This window comes from Notechis scutatus, chromosome 5, assembly GCF_049901735.1.
Source record: "Notechis scutatus isolate UNSWTSFEM ecotype Mainland chromosome 5, rNotScu1.2, whole genome shotgun sequence".
Classification (NCBI taxonomy): domain Eukaryota; kingdom Metazoa; phylum Chordata; class Lepidosauria; order Squamata; family Elapidae; genus Notechis; species Notechis scutatus.
The window spans coordinates 31,141,403-31,160,109 of record NC_142013.1 but is presented as its reverse complement, the minus strand read 5'-3'; the positions used below and the strand labels follow the sequence as shown (position 1 = coordinate 31,160,109).

Sequence of the window (18,707 nt, the reverse complement as noted above, 5' to 3'; positions counted from 1 at the left end):
GTGCTTCATTAAGTCCAGGGTCAACGCGGCTGTCTACCAGCAGATTTTGGAGCACTTCATGCTTTCTTCCGCAGATGAGCTTTATGGGGATGCCGACTTCATTTTCCAGCAGGACTTGGCACCTGCCCACACTGCCAAAAGCACCAAAACCTACTTCAATGACCGTGGGATTACTGTGCTTGATTGGCCAGCAAACTTGCCTGACCTGAATCTATGGGGCATTGCCAAGAGAAAGATGAGAGACATGAGACCGAACAAGAAGAGCTGAAGGCTGCAATTGAAGCATCCTATCTTCCATAACACCTCAGCAGTGCCACAGGCTGATAGCTTCCATGACATGCCGCATTGAGGCAGTAATTGCTACCAAAGGGACCCAAATCAAGTACTGAGCACATATGCATGCTTATACTTTTCAGAGGCCCAACATTGTTCTATGTACAATCCTTGTTTTATTGATTGCATGTAATATTCTAATTTTCTGAGATTGTGGATTTGGGGTTTTCATGAGCTGTAAGCCATAATCATCACAATTATGACAAATTGTGGCTTGAACTATCTTGCTTTGCATGTAATGAGTCTATCTCATATATTAGTTTCACCTTTTAAGTTGCATTACTGGAATAAATGAACTTTTGCACGATATTCTAATTTTTCGAGTTTCACCTGTACTCTGTCACTGATGTCACTGAAAGTCAAAAATACATTCCAAAAGTACCAACCTAAAAGAGATCATTTTTACTTAGGATAATTCCCCGTGGTTGTATACAGCAGTATATAAATGAATATTACATTAAGCTTAGCTCCATGTTCTTGTGATTTAAGCATACTGTATGAGCAAACCAATCCTGCTGGGCCTCTTTATGGTAAAAAGAAGCAAGAGAAAATTTAAACACATTGTCACCGCACAGAACTTACCATTATATTGTGGCCACTTAATAGGTCTGAAAGCCATTTTAAGTCATGCCGTTTGAAGACAATAAAAACTGCAATAGTTTTAGGATCATAGTGAAGTGGATCTGAAAAAATTGACTCTGGATAGAAAAGCCGGTATGTTGTCTTCCTTCCAACGTCATTTTCATAACCTATAACAGGCCCATTATTCATTCTATTGAGGAAAAATATGATTAACAGTTATGAAAAATCCCTGTTTTATTTCTGAAGTACAACTTCAAAAGCAGAATGTTTCTTTTTTTTAAATAAAAGTTTTATTGTTTTTTAAGACAAACATAGACAAACACAACATAAAAACATCAAGCCATCTTCCATATATATACTGTACATACAGTGTGTCGGTTGGTTTACAAATTGTTTTGTGCTTCCACTTCAAAGTCTTCACTTACAATTACATTGTATATGTTCTTGTATTGTCAATCAAATATTCCAAAATACATTAATATAATTGTTAATCAATCATTTGACTATACTATTATTCATTCATGTTTTATAAGGTAATCCATATTTTACTTAATTTGTTTTATAGCAGTTCATATTATCATCTCAAATCTATACTATAATAATTTTGTAGATATAATAAAAATAATACATCTTTATATATTCATTATATTCTAAAAATCTACATATTTCATTACCATGTTTTATTGTCTAATCATTGATAGAATAGATCCCAAATCTTATAAAATTGTTTATCTTCTTGTTCTCTGATTTCAAATGTCAATCTACTCATTTCAGCACATTCCAATATTTTCTTAATAACTTCCTCCTGTGTTGGTATTTTCTCATTTTTCCAGTTTTTGGCAAATACTGTTGTTAATACATTTACAATCAAATATTTCAATTCCTTACTGTATATTTCAGGTAAAATTCCCAATAAAAATATATCTGGTTTCAAGTCTATATGCTTTTTTGTCATTTTTTCCAACCATGTGTGGATTTTAGTCCAATATTTTTTAGCATCCGCGCATGTCCACCACATATGATAATATGAGCCAGCAGAATTTGTTTCTCATACAGATTCAGTATGTGTATGATGCAAAATCTGGCAAGTCACTCGTCCTTGATTTAGTTTCTGTTTGCTTTCAGAAGAGTCAATATACAGATGAAGTCCTTCTGCAGAAATTTTTCAGAACCATGTAAACTATTCTGTAAGCTATTTGAGTGACAAAAACATAGAAATCTTCCCCTTCAACTATGATACAGGAATGTGGCAAGGGATGCAGTAGTTACATTTCCTCTGGTTTGCTACTTCTTCTTTAGCTTATCTGAAATAGCTGTACTTTCTCATAATTTCTTCCTAAAATATATGGAAAGTATTTAATATACAATCTTGAAGTTATTTCTCCTCAATAAACTTTTTTATTGTATTTTGCTTGACCTACCCCTTAAGATGAACTTTTTCCTACTGTATATTTCAGTTAAGTTACGCATTATAACCAAACTTATGAGTCTGATTATACCTTTAAGGCAACATCTGCTCATGAAAACATATCCCTATTAAACCTGGTTAATTCAGAAGGTATAGCCAGCCTTCGTGTTTACTATTTAGCTACAGACTGACTGAGTTCTGTACTTTGTTTGTAACTTTAAAAAAATTTAAAAATAAAACAGCAAAAAGTGGGCCAGGAAAGAACAACCTAGGATGTCGTCAAACATAAATGGATTACATTTAATAGGAGATATTCTACTTTGCATAATAAAGTATCAGTTCTTAAATTAATCCATAAATCTATTACACAGTATGCCATTACAGGTAGTTCTTGTTGTCAGGCATCAGAAGCCAGAAGCTAGGATAGAATTCAAAAGTACTGTGAGTTTATTTCATGCTGCCTATACAAGAATCTGTTTTACAAATTGTCAAGGCAAGCTTTCTACTAGATAAGAGTCAATGGAATTCATAGGCGCTGGACTTACCGTACTTTTTGGTGTATAAGACACACTTCCCCTCCCCAAAAGTGAGTGGAAATGTCTATGCACTTTATATAGTGAATGTTGCTGAAGCCCTGCCGACCCTCAGCCTTCGGCATCTGCCTCCCAGCAATTTGCTACCTTGCAGCAAATAGCAAACAGCCTGGTCAACTTCAGCACAGCCTGATTTAGTATGAGCAGCTGATTGCCGGTTGGATCTGCCATCCGGAATACCGATGATCAGCAGTTCCAGTCTGCAGAGATCACTACTGCCTATCACTGCCTCTGCACGCCCTGTTTTCGGCTTCTGCACGTCCCATTTTCGGCTTTCGTGCGCCCCATGGGATGCGGTGATAGGTGGTGGCGATCCCTGCAGGCTGGAACACCTGATTGTTGGTATTCCGAAAGGCAGATCCAATTGACAATCAGCTGCTCAGGCTAAATCAGGCTGTGCTGAAGATGACCAGGCTGTTTGCTGCAAGGAGGCAAATTGCTGGGAGGCAGAGGCAGATTTTTTTTTCTTGTTTTCCTCCTCAAAAGCTAGGCGTGTCTTATATTTTGAAGTGTCTTATAGTCTGAAAAATACGGTAGATCTCTTGTGAGAGCATAGTGACTCCAAACTGATGACGCATTTGACCCTGCCCTCAACCAGTTAATCTGGTTGTCTCCTACCATTGCTTAAACACTACAACAGGGATCAGTAATCCCATCGCTAATTACCCATCAGTTATTAAGTGAGACATCATATGTCTGCAATGGACTTACAGCCTCACTGCCACTGTAACTCTTAAGCAAATCACCCACACTCGTTAAGCAAGACATTTCATAACTGCTACTTGTGATTTTATTCCTGACTTTCCCATTGATTCTGCTTTTTGGAAGTCAGCTGTGAAATGTGAAAGTTGTGATTACCTGACTGTGGGAACAATGTAATAACTGTTAAATGAGAAGGCAAATCGTAAAGCACTAGCATAATTTCAAATAGTCTCTAAATTGAGCAACTGTTAACTGAGGTCTACCTGCATAGATTGCATCATGCCATATATCAATATTCCATTTCCTGTCTCTTTTCCTCATAAGGGCCCATACCCATAATAAAGCTAAAAATACTTGTTTTCACAACAGAAAGTTTCTTTACCTAATTACCACATCATAAGAATCAATTTTTTGACCCAGGTTCTTGTTTCGAAGGATTCCTCCATTGCCAACCACAATACATTTTTTACAGGATGAGCTGCTGAATGATAAGAACACATCTATTAAGCATCACACAATAAACATGTCTTTATAAACAGAAGGGCAACGTTAAATGTAATTCACTGAAAATATTATTACCATCAATGTTCATATTCAGATGCCCTGAAGATGAGGAAGGAAAGTGATACCCTCTAAACAAAGTGATACCCTCTAAACTTTAAGGATAGAAAATCAACCTGTGGCTGCAGATTAAGTCTATTGAATTTGAAATGGGTTTTTAAGCAGGAGATAAGAGCTCCACAACCAACATTATTCCTGACAGTTTCTCATTTGTAAGCACAGTTTCTGAAGCTATTTGATGCTTCCCTTGATAATATATGATGTATTTTGTATAATTCTCTGTGCATTTGTACTTATATTCAATGTGTCTATAAACATTTTGTACAGTTGTATATGTTCATATATATGCAGTCACACTTATCATTGTGTGCTCGTATACATACATTTTGTTGTGTTTTCCATTGACATATTCATAGATGCCTTGTATATTTGCATACATACAGTATATTTATATTTTACTGTTGTTTTGCACTTCTGGTTGGATGCTAACTACATTTCGTTGCCTGTATCCATGGCAACGACAATAAAGTTGAATCTAATCTAATCTAATCTATTTTTCCATTAAACTATGGCAAAAAGGAAATGGAAAAGAGATATAGGATACTTTGTTTGAGCCACATAAGATGTACAAAATCACAAGATCCATTTTATTTCCTTTTACTTTTTTGTTCATCTTGTACAATAAAGATGAAAGGTAAACATTTGTTACTTTTAAAACTACATTTTCATATCACTTAATTCATAGAGGGAGAAGCAGGAAATATTATATGAGAAAGACCACCAAAGAAAAAGAGGAATCTGCAGCTTTGGAAAGCCCCTTTGAGTGGTTTCCTAAGTAGTTTTCAATTATAATGTCATCATTTTAAGTTTCACTGATTATATCCGTGATGGTGAACCTATGGCACATGTGCCAGAGGTGGCATGCAGAGCCCTCTCTGTGAGCATGCAAGCTTTTGCCCCTGCTCAGCTCTTGTTTGTGGCCTGCCAGCTGCCAGTGGAGCTGTCTGCAGACTCAGACAGTGAGGAGGTTGGGGAGGAACTTGAGCAGTCCTGGAGTCTAGGGAAGGCTCTGATGGGTGCTCTGTGTCAAAGGCAGAGATGGGGCCAGGGCCATCCAACATTTATTAGTTGCCTTTAGAGTTGGAGATAAGTGGGGAAGAAGAACAGCTGGAGCCTGTTCCAGATGTGCATAAGCGCAGAGCTGTCAGGAGAAGGGAACAACTAAGGAGCAAGGGTCGACTCAGAAGAAAAGGCTCAAGTGGATGCTGAATGACCCCTCCCATAAGGAATAAATAGGAACAAAAGGGGAGTGGTGTTTGCAGGAGACAATTAGTTCATTTACTATGGTGAAGGTTTGCTTATCTGAGTTCGTGCCTCACAGAGACTCCTTGCCAGGTATTTCATTTTACAGCATTGTGACTGGAAGCTCTCGGCCTGGCAACTATCCAAGGGCTGATAAGGTCTATTTTTGCAAATAAACATTGGAAGGCTTATTGCTGGAACTTTTCTGGGTGTGAATACCAGGAATTCACATTAACCAAATAAAAAAGGTTTTTTTTCAGGAGGAGGAGTCTGTTTCGTGATTGTGTTAAGCCTGGGTCAGAACAGCCCTGCTGCGCATGTGCGCGCATGCCTCCTGCCAGCCAGCTAGTACTTGGGTCTCTGCTGCACATGCGCGGGGGACAGGGATGTGCGCGCATGCACATGGGACACATGTGTATTGCATTTTGGAAATGCGTGTGCACATGTGCTTTGGGCACTCGGTGCCAAAAAGGTTAGCCATCATTGGATTATACTATCAACTCAAGAACTGTCAAAAGTATCAGAACAATTAATGCTTCTGTTAATGAAAAGAAATTTGCAATTAAAATTCTATTAAGAAATACAAAAAGTACTATTATAGCATAAGATGCATAGATTTTCTTACAAAGCTCTGTAACATCAGACAAAAGATATAATCTTCACCTCTTATCTTCCAGGAACAGGTCACATCTTTCAAGTTGTGAAAGTGCACGTTGAAAAAACATTTCTGTAACACAAACTTTTTATTTAAAAAAAGAACCAGCATTCTATTGTTCCAACAAAATTTAGCATAATTGATTTGAGTATAATTTGTTGTTGTAAAACTAAAATGCAAAATCCAGAACAATTGATTTGAATATAATTTGTTGCTGTTATAAAAACTAAAGTGTATGCAGAACAGATTTCTATGCAGGAACTTTCTTTTGGATTTTTAGAGCTAACAAAAAATAAGGCCACCTAGGTACCTGCATGGACATGGCTTGCAAGCAGGATTTAAGTACTGCATTCAACAATCAGGAATGTTATCCTGAGGCAACTCTCATTGCATCATATAAAAGAAGCAGAATAATTTCTACTTACAAAGATATTTTAACTATATTCCTAAACACCTAATCACAATCAGACTAAACATATTCTAAACATTTTATCCCCTTCTCAATGAGTTTCAGCTGCTGCTCAAAGATACATTACGGAAGCATTTTGCTACAGAACAATAAGAACTGCACATAAGAAATATGTGTGAATTCTCAGCCTTGAGGTAATGGTCTTATTCAGATACATATGACTTATGCTCAGTATATAGCTAAAGGAAGGCCTTACCCAGTATTACAAATGAAGAGAGTACAAGAAAGCAGACCCTGCATCTTCTAATTTTACTGCCAAAGCAGTGGTGGTATTCAGCAGGTTCTGACCAGTTCTGGAGAACTGGTAGCGGAAATTTTGAGTAGTTCAGAGAACTGACAAATACCACCTCTGACTGCCACGGCCACCAAGCCATGCCCACAGAACCGGTAGTAAAAAAAATTGAATCCCACTACTGTGCCAAAGCATGTTGTTAATTTATGTTTCACTCAATCTCTATGTAACAACACTGCTGAAAACACGATACCACCGAATAAAAACAAAGTACACATCTTTCATAATTGAACCCTAGCTGTTTGCTGCTGGTATAGATATATGGCAGAGGTCCTTAACCTTTTTGGCAGCCAGCACCAGTTTCATGGAAGACAATTTATCCACTGACTGGGGGTGGGGAGTGGTCTTTCCCAAGTAGCATTAACATGCCAACACTTACTTACCTGAACGCCTCACTCCATAAGGTAGTTCAAACTTATTATTTCCACGACTTGCAGAGATATCATAAAAATTACTTTCGCACAAGAAAGGACAGAAATTATCCATCCTAAAGAGAATGGAAAAATACTTATTTATATTTATGTGGTTACTTTACACCTTTTTTCAGACTGCCTATTTCTCACCAACTAAACTCTTAATTTAATATAATTAAACAACCAAAAAAGGCAAGTACCTATTGCAATAGACAGACATAAAATGTAACGATATACTGAAATAACAACAACAAAACAGACACCTTTTTGAAAGGATTATTCCAGAAATCTGGGGTGAAAATTAAAAAGACAATTTCTCCGATATCCATATTCTCTAATGAAATGTGATAAGATAATCAGACATCTTACTAGGATCTCAGTATAATGAAGTATGCCCTCATGTGAACATTTGAAAGTACATATTTGAATTATCAGACCAAAGGAGATATATAGTCCTTAAAACAGAAAACAAAAGTTGGCTCCACTGCTAAAAGTGAAACCATCATAAAAAAATAGCTATTAATCAGAAACAAAGACTAAAACAAGAGATTTATTAAAGGAATTTATTAAAAACAAATCAATATAATTTCTGAAAGATAAATAAGCTGAGCTGGGACAGTTTACTAAAAGATTCATGCAAAATTTCCATTAAGCATAATTCAAAAGTTTCAGCATCTCTGGGTAAGAGTGAACAGGTTTCTGAAAAATCCTACTGAATCTTGTATCATAGATTCTATATGAAAATTCAGGATAGCATACTTTCAGTGCCCTATATTTTGTAGTCCTCTTTTCTCAGAAAGCGAGAGTCCAGAAGGACCAGTGAAAGGTCTATGAGAATCAACAGAATCACTCTTCATATCACTGACAAGAACTATTTTTGTCACCAAACCAGACATGAACTATGGAATGAATTCAAATAAACAATCTTTGAAATAACATTGTACTGAGAAGATACTGCCTCCTCTAAGAATTTGCTCAAAATAGTACACTAGATCCTAGGTAATACTTGTTCTGGTCAATTGGACAAATTAGGAATTCATTATTTCAACTTTCAAGACAAACGGATTCATGAATGAAGCAAATGAAATGCCTTACACCTGTAAGCAGATTGTCCACATGCTCAGATGCAATGTGAAATATATTTATAATAATCTAACCAGACCAGTTATTTTATCTCTGACGCTCAGATAACGTATATATACATATGTGCACACTTTTTAGTTGGTGTTGACTCATTATAACTGTCTATATCAGGGGTCTCCAACCTTTGCAACTTTAAGCCTGGAGGACTTCAACTCCCAGAATTACCCAGCCAGCTTTGCTGGGGCATTCTGGGAGTTGAAGTCCTCTATGTTTAAAGTTGCCAAGGTTGGAGATCCCTGGTCTAGATTAGTCTCTGCGGTTCTTGACAAGAGCACCAAGAAAGCAATAGCAAGTGATGCCTTTTTCCTAGAGGTCACATTCATAATTAATGAGGAACTAGAACACACTGTCCCTTGATTTCTAGTCTATATCTTAACTACTACACCAAACTAGTTTTCATACGTGGGGTACAATTATGTAATAGCTTTATTTCTGTAAACAGCTTTTAGAGCACTGTTGTTATATCAACAACTATGTTATTTTATTGTTGGAAAGTTGGTGACTTCCCAAAAATTTTAAAAAATGTTTTTTCAGAATAGGAAACACCTATGTAGTAAGCCACAATATAGCATTTTTCAAACAGTTTCCTAATTACTGCAAAGTAATATGGTAAGAAGTTCATGGAGGCTTCAATTTATATTAAGTAAATAACTACTACTTAAAGAAAAATATTTTCAATGAAAATAATGCTAAAATTGTGAACATGTGTTTATTTTATTTTTCAAAAGATGGAGTATTATTCCTTATTTCAATACAATTTAAATTTGCATTATGACAAAATAATATGCACAAAGATTTGGGATTAAGGGGTAGAATTAAGGGTACATCTGGTCATGCCTGGCTTCTTTAACCACTTAAGGAGTTGACCAAATGTATGCAATTGCCAGTATTTGTGGCTCTTTTTCAGGGTTAGCCCTTCAGTGTTTAGGGCATTTTTATCCTGCAAAATTCAGTTTGTAAATTCATAAAAATATTTAGAAACTTACATTTCATCAGACCTTTTAATGTACACATCATACACACACTTGAGGTGGCTAAATCATTTTTGTCACTGCTTATTTGTGTTTATTAGTTGCAAGGAATCCATATTTGAAATTGTATTTCTAAAAAGATTGTCTGTTCTCTCCCTCCGTCCCTCCCTGTTCATTCATTTTTTAAAAAAATACAATCCAATTATGTGTGTTATCCTCAAAATCTTCCATTTGCTACTTTCTTTCAACCAGAGTATTCCTTGTGTTGACACAATCCTGCAGGTTACCTCAGGCAGTTTCAGGTCACATGAGGCCTTTGTTTTTGAAATGGCTTTATAGGCTGCTCTTCTGCAGTCTCTAAAAACCATGCAGAACCTTGGCCCATTCAGCTCCAGAGGCTGCATGAGAACACATCCCATTCTCATGTAACCTTCACAGCCTCCAAAAGCTGTGGGAGAATGGGGCATGCTCTCAAGGATAGCTATTGGGTTTTGGTGAATACTGGCATATCACCCAAAATGTCATGGAGCGTCACCTTTGACACATGTATCATAGGTCGCCATCACTATACTAGATCAAGTATAGTTTGTCTAGGAGAACGCTTCCTATGTTATTCATTACAGAAAATAATTTCCATGAAACTAAACCGAACTTGCACAATATAACAACTCTGTGGACATATAAAAATAGTTTCCCAATAGCCTCTGGCATTTGGGGAGAGGCAAGATGGGCAGAATGCTAAAAGGAGAATTGTGACATAAATCCCACGCCTTCTTTGTACATCCTTACACGACACACATGTATGAAAGGAACAAAGCTTGCTGTGTGGAGCTCAATGCTGGTTTCATTCATTCTGATATAAATAACAAGTTTCTATAGATAGCTATACTGGCGGCATATGGCTTTAAAATGCTACTATTTTTCACAAGTGAAATCATGCATTGCTTTAGGACAGCATCCCCTCAGAAGAATATTAAGGAAGAATGCAAGCGTGAACAGTATTCATACATACAAGTCAACAATTTACATTTTGGAAAATGCAGGAACAAAGTTATCAATTACAAAAACAAACTAAAAATGCACTCCTACAGGTGAGAAAAATTTGCAGATGTAAAGACATTTATACTAGTAAAAGTCAAAAATTAAACCTAGCAGTTACATATTCAAACCTTGTTTCTAATGACAAAAAAGATTCTTGTAGCCATTTCTGAAGAAAATGAACTGGGAACATTCTTTGCCAATATTACATTGGTTCAGGTATGGCACAATTCAATTGATATTGATGCATCAACTTTTCCAGATTACAGTAATCTATACACCAGAGCAGTGGTCCCCAAACTTCTTCAATCATGCTGGCTGGGCTATTCTGGAAGTTGAAGTCCACAAGACTTAAAACTGCCAAGTTTTGAGATCCCCACTCTTGAGTTTTTAGTTGTTGTGCCTTTGGATAAATCTTGATTAGTATGCAATTGAATCTAAACTCTCTCTCGATCAATAAGTGTCATGGTTAGTACATCAATGTGGACAGTGCTGAACTCTTTCCTTCAGGGGAATGTAACCCTACCACTAACCTAAATAATCATTTCCATCACTTTCTTTTCTTACTCACGTCAGGAAAGTGGAAACATTGGTTTTGAAATTGCAATGTTTTCTGCTCAGAGAGGACAATCTAGAAAAAGAAGAAGAGACCATATTAAAATAGATTGACAGAAGGTGAAGATTCCATTTACGTAAAATCTGTTAAACTTTCTAATGCTTTTTAGAAATAGGTAATTCTATTCGTAAAATCTGAAGGGCAAATTGCCAGATACAAACAATACTACTTATTTCTCTCCAAGTATACCTAGCAATGATCTCAGTAGGAAAAAATATACTTCGAATTAATAAGCATAGAAGTTGAAAAGGATTTTAGAAATCATCTATTCCAATCTCCCTGCTCAGGATTTACTACAGCATCTCTGGTAGGTAACAATGCGGCCTCTATTTCAATATCTCTAGAGTTTTTATTTAAAAGTGCTTATTTAAAAGTATTTATTTATATACCACATAATCCAATGGTCCTAAAAGATTCAAAAATCAATTAGTCTACAACTGGAGCTATAATGTTTATTTATTATACTTGCCTGCTACTCATTCCTGGAGGCCCCAAGTGGCTAATGTCAAAAATCCCTCAAGTAAAAATAAAGTCACTCATAAAGGATAATTTAAAAGTCTCAACATCGTCAGATAGGACCAAGGAAAAATATATAAAATCATGGGTTCACCACTACATCCTAACATTCATAGCATGCCTTCTATCTGGCCAGGTGAAAAAGTTGGACTTAAAATGCTTCTTTGAAACCTGGGGAAAGGACAGATCCTAGACAGCTTCATTCATGAGCTGCTGAAGCTGTTGTGCAACCAGCTAAGAAAGGGAGGTTGAATGCTGGATGAAGATTGTCTAGCAATAGCTTATTGCAGAGGGGGACAAACCATACCTCTTCAAGAAGTGGAGAAGCAATCCCCTCTCTAAAGGAAGAATTTGCTACCACCAGAATTCAACTACATGTCACTTCCTGGGCATCCTTAGCTAGTCATGAGGGACATGGATCTAATGAGCAAGGGTTCACAATTATAAGGTACCTGTCCACCTCCTTAGGCACAACAGGTTCAAACTATTTCAAGATAAAATGGAAGTTTATGCCCAAGGCATCTCCTTAGGACCTGCCAAGAGTGACATCTACCTGGGAATGAATCCAAGTGATTTTGTCTTATAGATGCCTTGCAAATTTCTCTGCATATCTGTGTAGGTAAATCTCCTCACAAAAGAGGTTGCAAGGGTGCAATCCAGCTCAAAGCCTTGGCACCCTCTCATTGTATGTGATGACCAAGGCCAAGCCTCATTTGGACCATACAGCAGACCATCTGGAAAAAAAAAACCCAGCTCCCTCTGGAACACATCTGGGACCATAAGTCACCAAAGATGGACAGATTTAATAGGTCACACCACTCTATGGCAGGGTATCTCATGGTTACCAGGGAATATCCTAATCATAATAAATGAAGTTTTGCACAAATCCATCTTATATACTAGGTGCAGCTCAGTACGCTCATGTAACACTACTTTGGGAGATGCATTCTCTCTCTAAAGGCTTCTGGGTATAATTCAAGAGACTGGTTATCACCTATAAAATTCTTCTAAGCACAAGACTGGGTTATTTATGGAGCTTCCTGTTTCCAACTGCCTCTGTTGGTCCCAAAAGATCTGGCAGAATACTTGATGAGACCCATGTCACAGTGCTTCACCCATTTCCTCTGATTAACAGATTAACAGAGTTGGAAGGGACCTTGTAGGTCATCTAAGCCAACCCCCACCCAAGCGGACCAAACACCATTTTTGACAGATGGCAGTCCAGTCTCTTCTTGAAAGCTTCCAGTGATGAAGCTCCCACAATCTGTTCTATTGGCTGATTGCTCTGTCAGAAAATTTCTCCTTAATTCCAGATTGAACTTCTTGTTCAGTATTCACTATTCCTTGTCTGGCCTTCAGGTGCTTTGGAGAATAGCATGACCCCCTCTTCTCTGTGGCAGCCCCTCAAATATTGGAACACTGCTCCCCTGGTCCTTCTCTTCATGAGACTAGCCACACCCAGTTCCTGCAACTGTTCATCGTATATTTTAGCCTCCAGTCCCCTAACCACCTTGGTTCCTCTTCTCTGCACTTTTTTCGGTCTTAACATATTTTTATAGTGTGGTGACCAAAACTGGATGCAGCTGGGGTCTTACTAAGGCTTTATAGAGTGATATTAGTATAACTTGATCTTGATTGTATCCCTCTGGCTTTTTTGGCTGCCGCCACACATTGTTGATATTCAGATGGTCCCAATATGGCATTCCACAAGGCCCTGAAGACCTATTTTCAGGATCATTTGATCAGACCGTGGGATCACCCTACCTAGAAATAAAGATATTGAACAGAATATGCAATGCCCGGCCTTGTTATTGTTACTGTTTTTTTGTTCTGGACATTTATTGTGTTTTGTTTTTAATTCCCTTATTTTATAGTTGTAAGCCACCTGGAGTTGCTTTTACAAGCTGAGTAACTATATAAATCAAATAAAACATTATTCATCTCTAAAAGGTGTTCCTGTGAAAGTCAGGCACCTGAAAGAAGGAGGGAAATCTCTGAGTTGGTAAACAATATAGGAATTGTAAGGGAATGAAGTTGCTGTCTGCACTTGGTCAAAGCAGCTGCAGCAAGACAAAAAATGCTTCCCACTCCCAATTCACAAAGCTAAGCTCATGCTTCCCGCCCCCCAAAAAGTGCTGTAAATGTTTACAGCCTCCTGTCACAACACAGCAGGATATGGGTTCAATTCAGAGTTTACTTACAAGCATCCATGCTGGAGTGTTTCAGCTGCCTGGCATATTGAGACAAATCCTGGTGTTTCAGGGTCTTTTGGAGATCTGTAGGCAGTTTCACACTACACAGCCCCTCTAGCCTACCAAAGGCTCCTGGAAGGGGACAACTATCTATGAGCTTTGAAGCCCTCGAGTTACAATCACAATTGAGCCCAAAATTTATGTTACCAAGTGAAACATTTGTTAAGTGAATTTGCCCCAACTTTCCTTGCCCCAGTTGTTAAGTGAATCATTGCATTTGTTAAGCTAGTAACATGGTTCTTAAGTGATTCTGGATTCCCCATTGACTTGATTGTCGGATCACAAAAGCTGATCACATGACGCCAGAACATTGCAACCATCATGAATATGAACCACTTACCAAGCATCTGATTTCTGTAAGTGTGAAAAATGTTCATAAGTGATAAGTAACTTTGAACAGTTACTAAATGAACTGTTGTAAGTCAAGGACTACCTGTACTCAGCAGCAGAAGGGACCTATAATTATTTTAGCTCCACACCATTCTTCTTTAATTTTTTAACTACAGCTTTTTAATTTCCATTAACTTATTCACTAAATCACTTTAGTTTTCATTTCATTTGTATGTTCATTGCCTCCTAGTTCCCAAATCTACTGCTCATAAGTCACTGTGGCAAAACAACCAGGCACTTGCTGTTATTCAGGTGTAAGTCATGTCTAATTCTTCACAACTCCATAGCACGCCAGGCCCTCCCTCTCCTCCAATGTCTCCCAGAGTTTGCCCAAGTTCGTGATGATTTGTGTCAATGACACTCATCCTCAGTTTTCCCCTTTCCCTTATGCCTTCAATCTTTCCCAACATTGGGATCTTTTCCAATGTGTTCTCTCTTGTCATTAAATGATCAAAGTATTTGAGCTTCAGCGTCAGTATCTGTACTTCCAAAGAACAACCAGGGTTGATTTCCTTTAGCATTGATTGATTTGATTTCTTTTCGATCTAAGGGACTCGAGCCAAGAGCCTTCACCAACACCACAATTCAAAAGCATAAATTCTTCAGTGCTCAGCCTTCCTTACAGGCCAACTCTCATAGTCATACATTATTACTGGGAGAACCATAGCTTTGCCTGTATGGACCCTTGTCAGCAAGGTGATGTCTCTGCTTTTTAATGTGCTGTCTAGATCTGCCACAGCTTTTCACCCAAGGAGCAAGCATCTTTTAATTTCATGGCTGCAAATTGCCATCTGCACTGATCTTGGAGTCCAAGAAAATAAAATCTGTTACTGCTTCTATTTCTTCCCTTTCTATTTGCTAGCAAGTGATGGAACCAGATGCCATGATCTTAGTTTTTTTTAATGTTTAGTTAGTTTCAAGCTAACTTTTGCACTTTCTTTTACCATCATTAAGAGGGTTTTTAGTTCCTCTTCACTTTCTGCCATTAAAGTGGTATCATCTGCATATCTGAGGTTGTTGTTATTTTTCCCAGCAATCTTAATTCCGGCTTGTGATTCTTCCAGCCCGGTATTTCGTATGATGTACTCTGCACATAAGTTAAATAAGCAGGGTGGCAATTTATGCCTTGTTGTACTTCATTCCTTATCTTGAACCAATCAGTTGCCCCATGTCCGGCTTCTTCACCTCCTTCTTGATCTGCAGTTAGGACACCAGTTAATTCTGCACATGAGAAACATGAGAAGCTGCTTTCTAGCTCCTGAATGTCACAGGGATTGGAGAAGTCTTTCACATAGCTTAGCCACATGTACAAATTATCAGGACAAAGGAAAAGATAGCTGTTCTAATAATATATTGCCATACCCAAAGCTGTTGGTTGTCCACAGGTTGCTATGTAATACAGCATACATCACTCCAGCACCCAGGACAATCATGAATAATATTTGTTTCATGACCAGCATACCTGAAACATAAATATTAAATGAGGCTTTTATGTCTAAAAGTTCATTGTGAGCATGAGTCCAGTAGAAAAGAACTCTTAATTTATACTATTCACTAGTTATTTACTGGATGACTAATTCCTTTATCAGGCTTTCAAACATAAGCAGATAACTTCTAACTCTATAGGGCTTCTATATATAATGGTATTTATTAATTCTCTGATTATGACTATGATGTACCATTAGTTATACTTACTCAGGAGAATTTAAATCAAACATTTTTTTAAAAATGCATTTTCTCATGGTAGGGAAAGTATGACCCTGAACATACTGGTGATCTATTATGTATTTTTTCAAGTTCCAAATTTTGTATTTTGCTAAGAGAAAATTAACTCACTCTTTCCCCAAAGATATACAACATAATCCTCTTTTTGATGCATACTTGTAAGGGTTTAATAAATATGTACATACAAAATATTTGTCAACTTCAAACCGAACCTGGCAGTAGCCATTTTTCTGTTCCTCAGTTACCACACAGAGTGGGGAAGGAGGTTGGAATGCCTTACTAGACACAACAGAGAACTTTCTCTTGAGAACCAAGGTAATCTCTACTGACAATGAATAAGGTTGGGGAAGGAGTGCCTGGAGGGCTAGCCAATTAACCCAATTGGCCAATGTGACCTATGACACTTGGGGATGGGATTATCTCCAATTTTAATTATACTGAAACAAGAAAGATTTACATCAGTTCCAATGCTTGGTACATTCTGTGATCATGTGATTGCCACGATTTGGTTAATAACTATAACCAGAATTGCCAGATCTGTTTTCTTAAATTAGCATGTGATATTTTTTTTATTTACAACCACATCATGGCCTTGATCATTAACCGAGGAGTACCTGAATAAAGAACTTAGTGAGGGATCGTATATTATATTATATTTGTATTGCCATAAGTGGATCTCCACTCTCTAAAGAAACAATATGAAATGTTCTTGGATAAATAATGAAAGAAAAATATTAATTTAACTAGCTTGTGCTTGTGCAATATAACATGTCTCATTTAATAGAACATTTGTACAGTTGTGTCTCAGATAATAGAAAATGAACAGAAAATGTGTATAGTTGTTGACTACACAAATACTGAGAAAGTTCTGGGGGCTTTTTCTTTTTGAAAGAGCAGGAAATGTAGAGAGAAAAATAAACTACAAGCATGACAATAATATGCAGATACTACCATTATCCCAATCAAGATTTGAATAATGGAAAGGTATTGGTATCAGTACTGAGAATGCTAGAATAGACTAAGAGGATTAAAAGCAGAACAGCTTATCCTAGAAACTGGCAATAGAAAGAAAGAAAGAAACACAAGATATGATCTGTACATATATGTCCAAATAAAAGGAGAAACTAAAGTTGAAGCAGAGGCTAAAAGGGAACAGGTTTTTTTTGTTTTCTTTTGTTTAAGGCTTGGGGGATGGGGGAAAGACTACAAACTACTTAAAATGGGAAGGAAACTTTAGTACTGTAAAGGTACTAGAATATGTCCCAGGCATTAATTAGCTAAAAAAACAAAAACAGAAAATGCTAATACTGCTCTTTCTGTATCTCAAACAATGAAAATACATGTAATATTACCACTTTTACCAGTTTTCTATATTCAGATGGGGAAACTGAATACCCACCTCCAAAGACTGTTGCGCTGTGTCTAGGCCTAAACCTTTTTTTGCATCACACCACTCACTTCCTGTCTGTTTGTCTAACAGCATATTACCATTCATGTATTTCATTTTTTTGTTAATGTTGTAGCCAATTCACATATAGTAAGTAGAATACGACCCAGACGTTCAATATACACTATGTACAATCTTTTTTCCCTTCCATTGACACTATGTTCATCAGGCTCCAGAATACAGCAATAATTGTGTGTAAGCATGCAGAGTTTTTTGTATACCTGAGTCTATATTTTCTTAGTTTTATTCACATTTCAGCTATGGAATTTGAATCAAAATCACAATATCAGTTTTCCTGTGTTTTATAGTCATGAAAGAAATCCTATTATCACCCCATCAGTATTCTAATGCTGGATGAAGCTGGCATTATTTAATAGCCACATTTGTAAGTTGAGCTGTAGTAAAATAGTGTTTCAACATTATATTCTAAGTAGATTGATAATAGCTTAAAATATCTTCCAATTTCCAATTAATTGTCCAGAGTCACTTTTCTGAGATGGGTAGCCATATATATTGGATAATAAATAAAATCTAAAAGCATACTGAAGTAACTTTTTTTCTTTAAAAGTATTCATTTTGGAGAACTAAAAACAGAAGTGTTGAACTAGTTTCTAAACTGGATGTTTGAAGTTCCTGAAATTCCTAGTGTTCTGCAAAATAATAATAATAATAATAAAGGTAAAATCAGAAGTATGTAACATTCTCATATAGTTATTTGCAATCACTGGGGTGTTTTGAGAAAGGAACAGAAAAAGTGCTACAAAGATTCTCACTAAAACTGAACTAGTCCCCCATTGGGAAAAATTTATTCGGCGATACCCAGATCTGTATTATCCAGTGTGTGGAATTTCAACTCCCAAAATAATGACATCATTTAGATACCCTATTATTTTGCTGTAATTAATATTGCATAATATTGAACAATAAAACGCCTACAGTTTTGGCATCTTTATAAAGGAGGCACCAATACAACACCACAATCATTTTTATGTTTAAAAGCAGCACAATTTCCATTTCCCATGATTGTTTGTAGCAACACTGAAGTTATTTCTTAACCCTGGACCGATTTATTTATTTCAAATGCTTTTAATCTACATTTTAAGAATAAAAGTCTTCCAAAATAACCACACCAAAATAATGTTATGCATTATATATTATAGCTCATTTATACATATACATAGATATACATATATGCACACACAATATATATATATATATATATATATATATATATATATATATATATATATATATATATATATATATATATATATATATATATATATGTGTGTGTGTGTG

The 18,707-nt window shown here is 36.6% G+C and overlaps 1 protein-coding gene across 5 annotated transcripts in view; it reads right to left on the bottom strand.

Moving 5' to 3' along the window:
- The window catches only part of ST3GAL6 (ST3 beta-galactoside alpha-2,3-sialyltransferase 6), a 37,239-nt gene that overhangs the window by 12,569 nt on the left and 5,963 nt on the right, over positions 1-18,707 (bottom strand). For 2 of the 5 annotated variants that reach the window (XM_026681749.2, XM_026681748.2), the window contains exons 2-7: positions 15,599-15,698; positions 11,034-11,093; positions 7,281-7,384; positions 6,145-6,208; positions 4,001-4,099; positions 916-1,105 (exon numbers count right to left, since the gene is read on the bottom strand). In XM_026681749.2, the coding sequence (XP_026537534.1) occupies positions 916-1,105; positions 4,001-4,099; positions 6,145-6,208; positions 7,281-7,384; positions 11,034-11,093; positions 15,599-15,696 (615 nt within the window). In that variant the 5' untranslated portion in view covers positions 15,697-15,698. The other 3 variants (XM_087966470.1, XM_026681752.2, XM_087966471.1) reach the window with 2 other exon arrangements.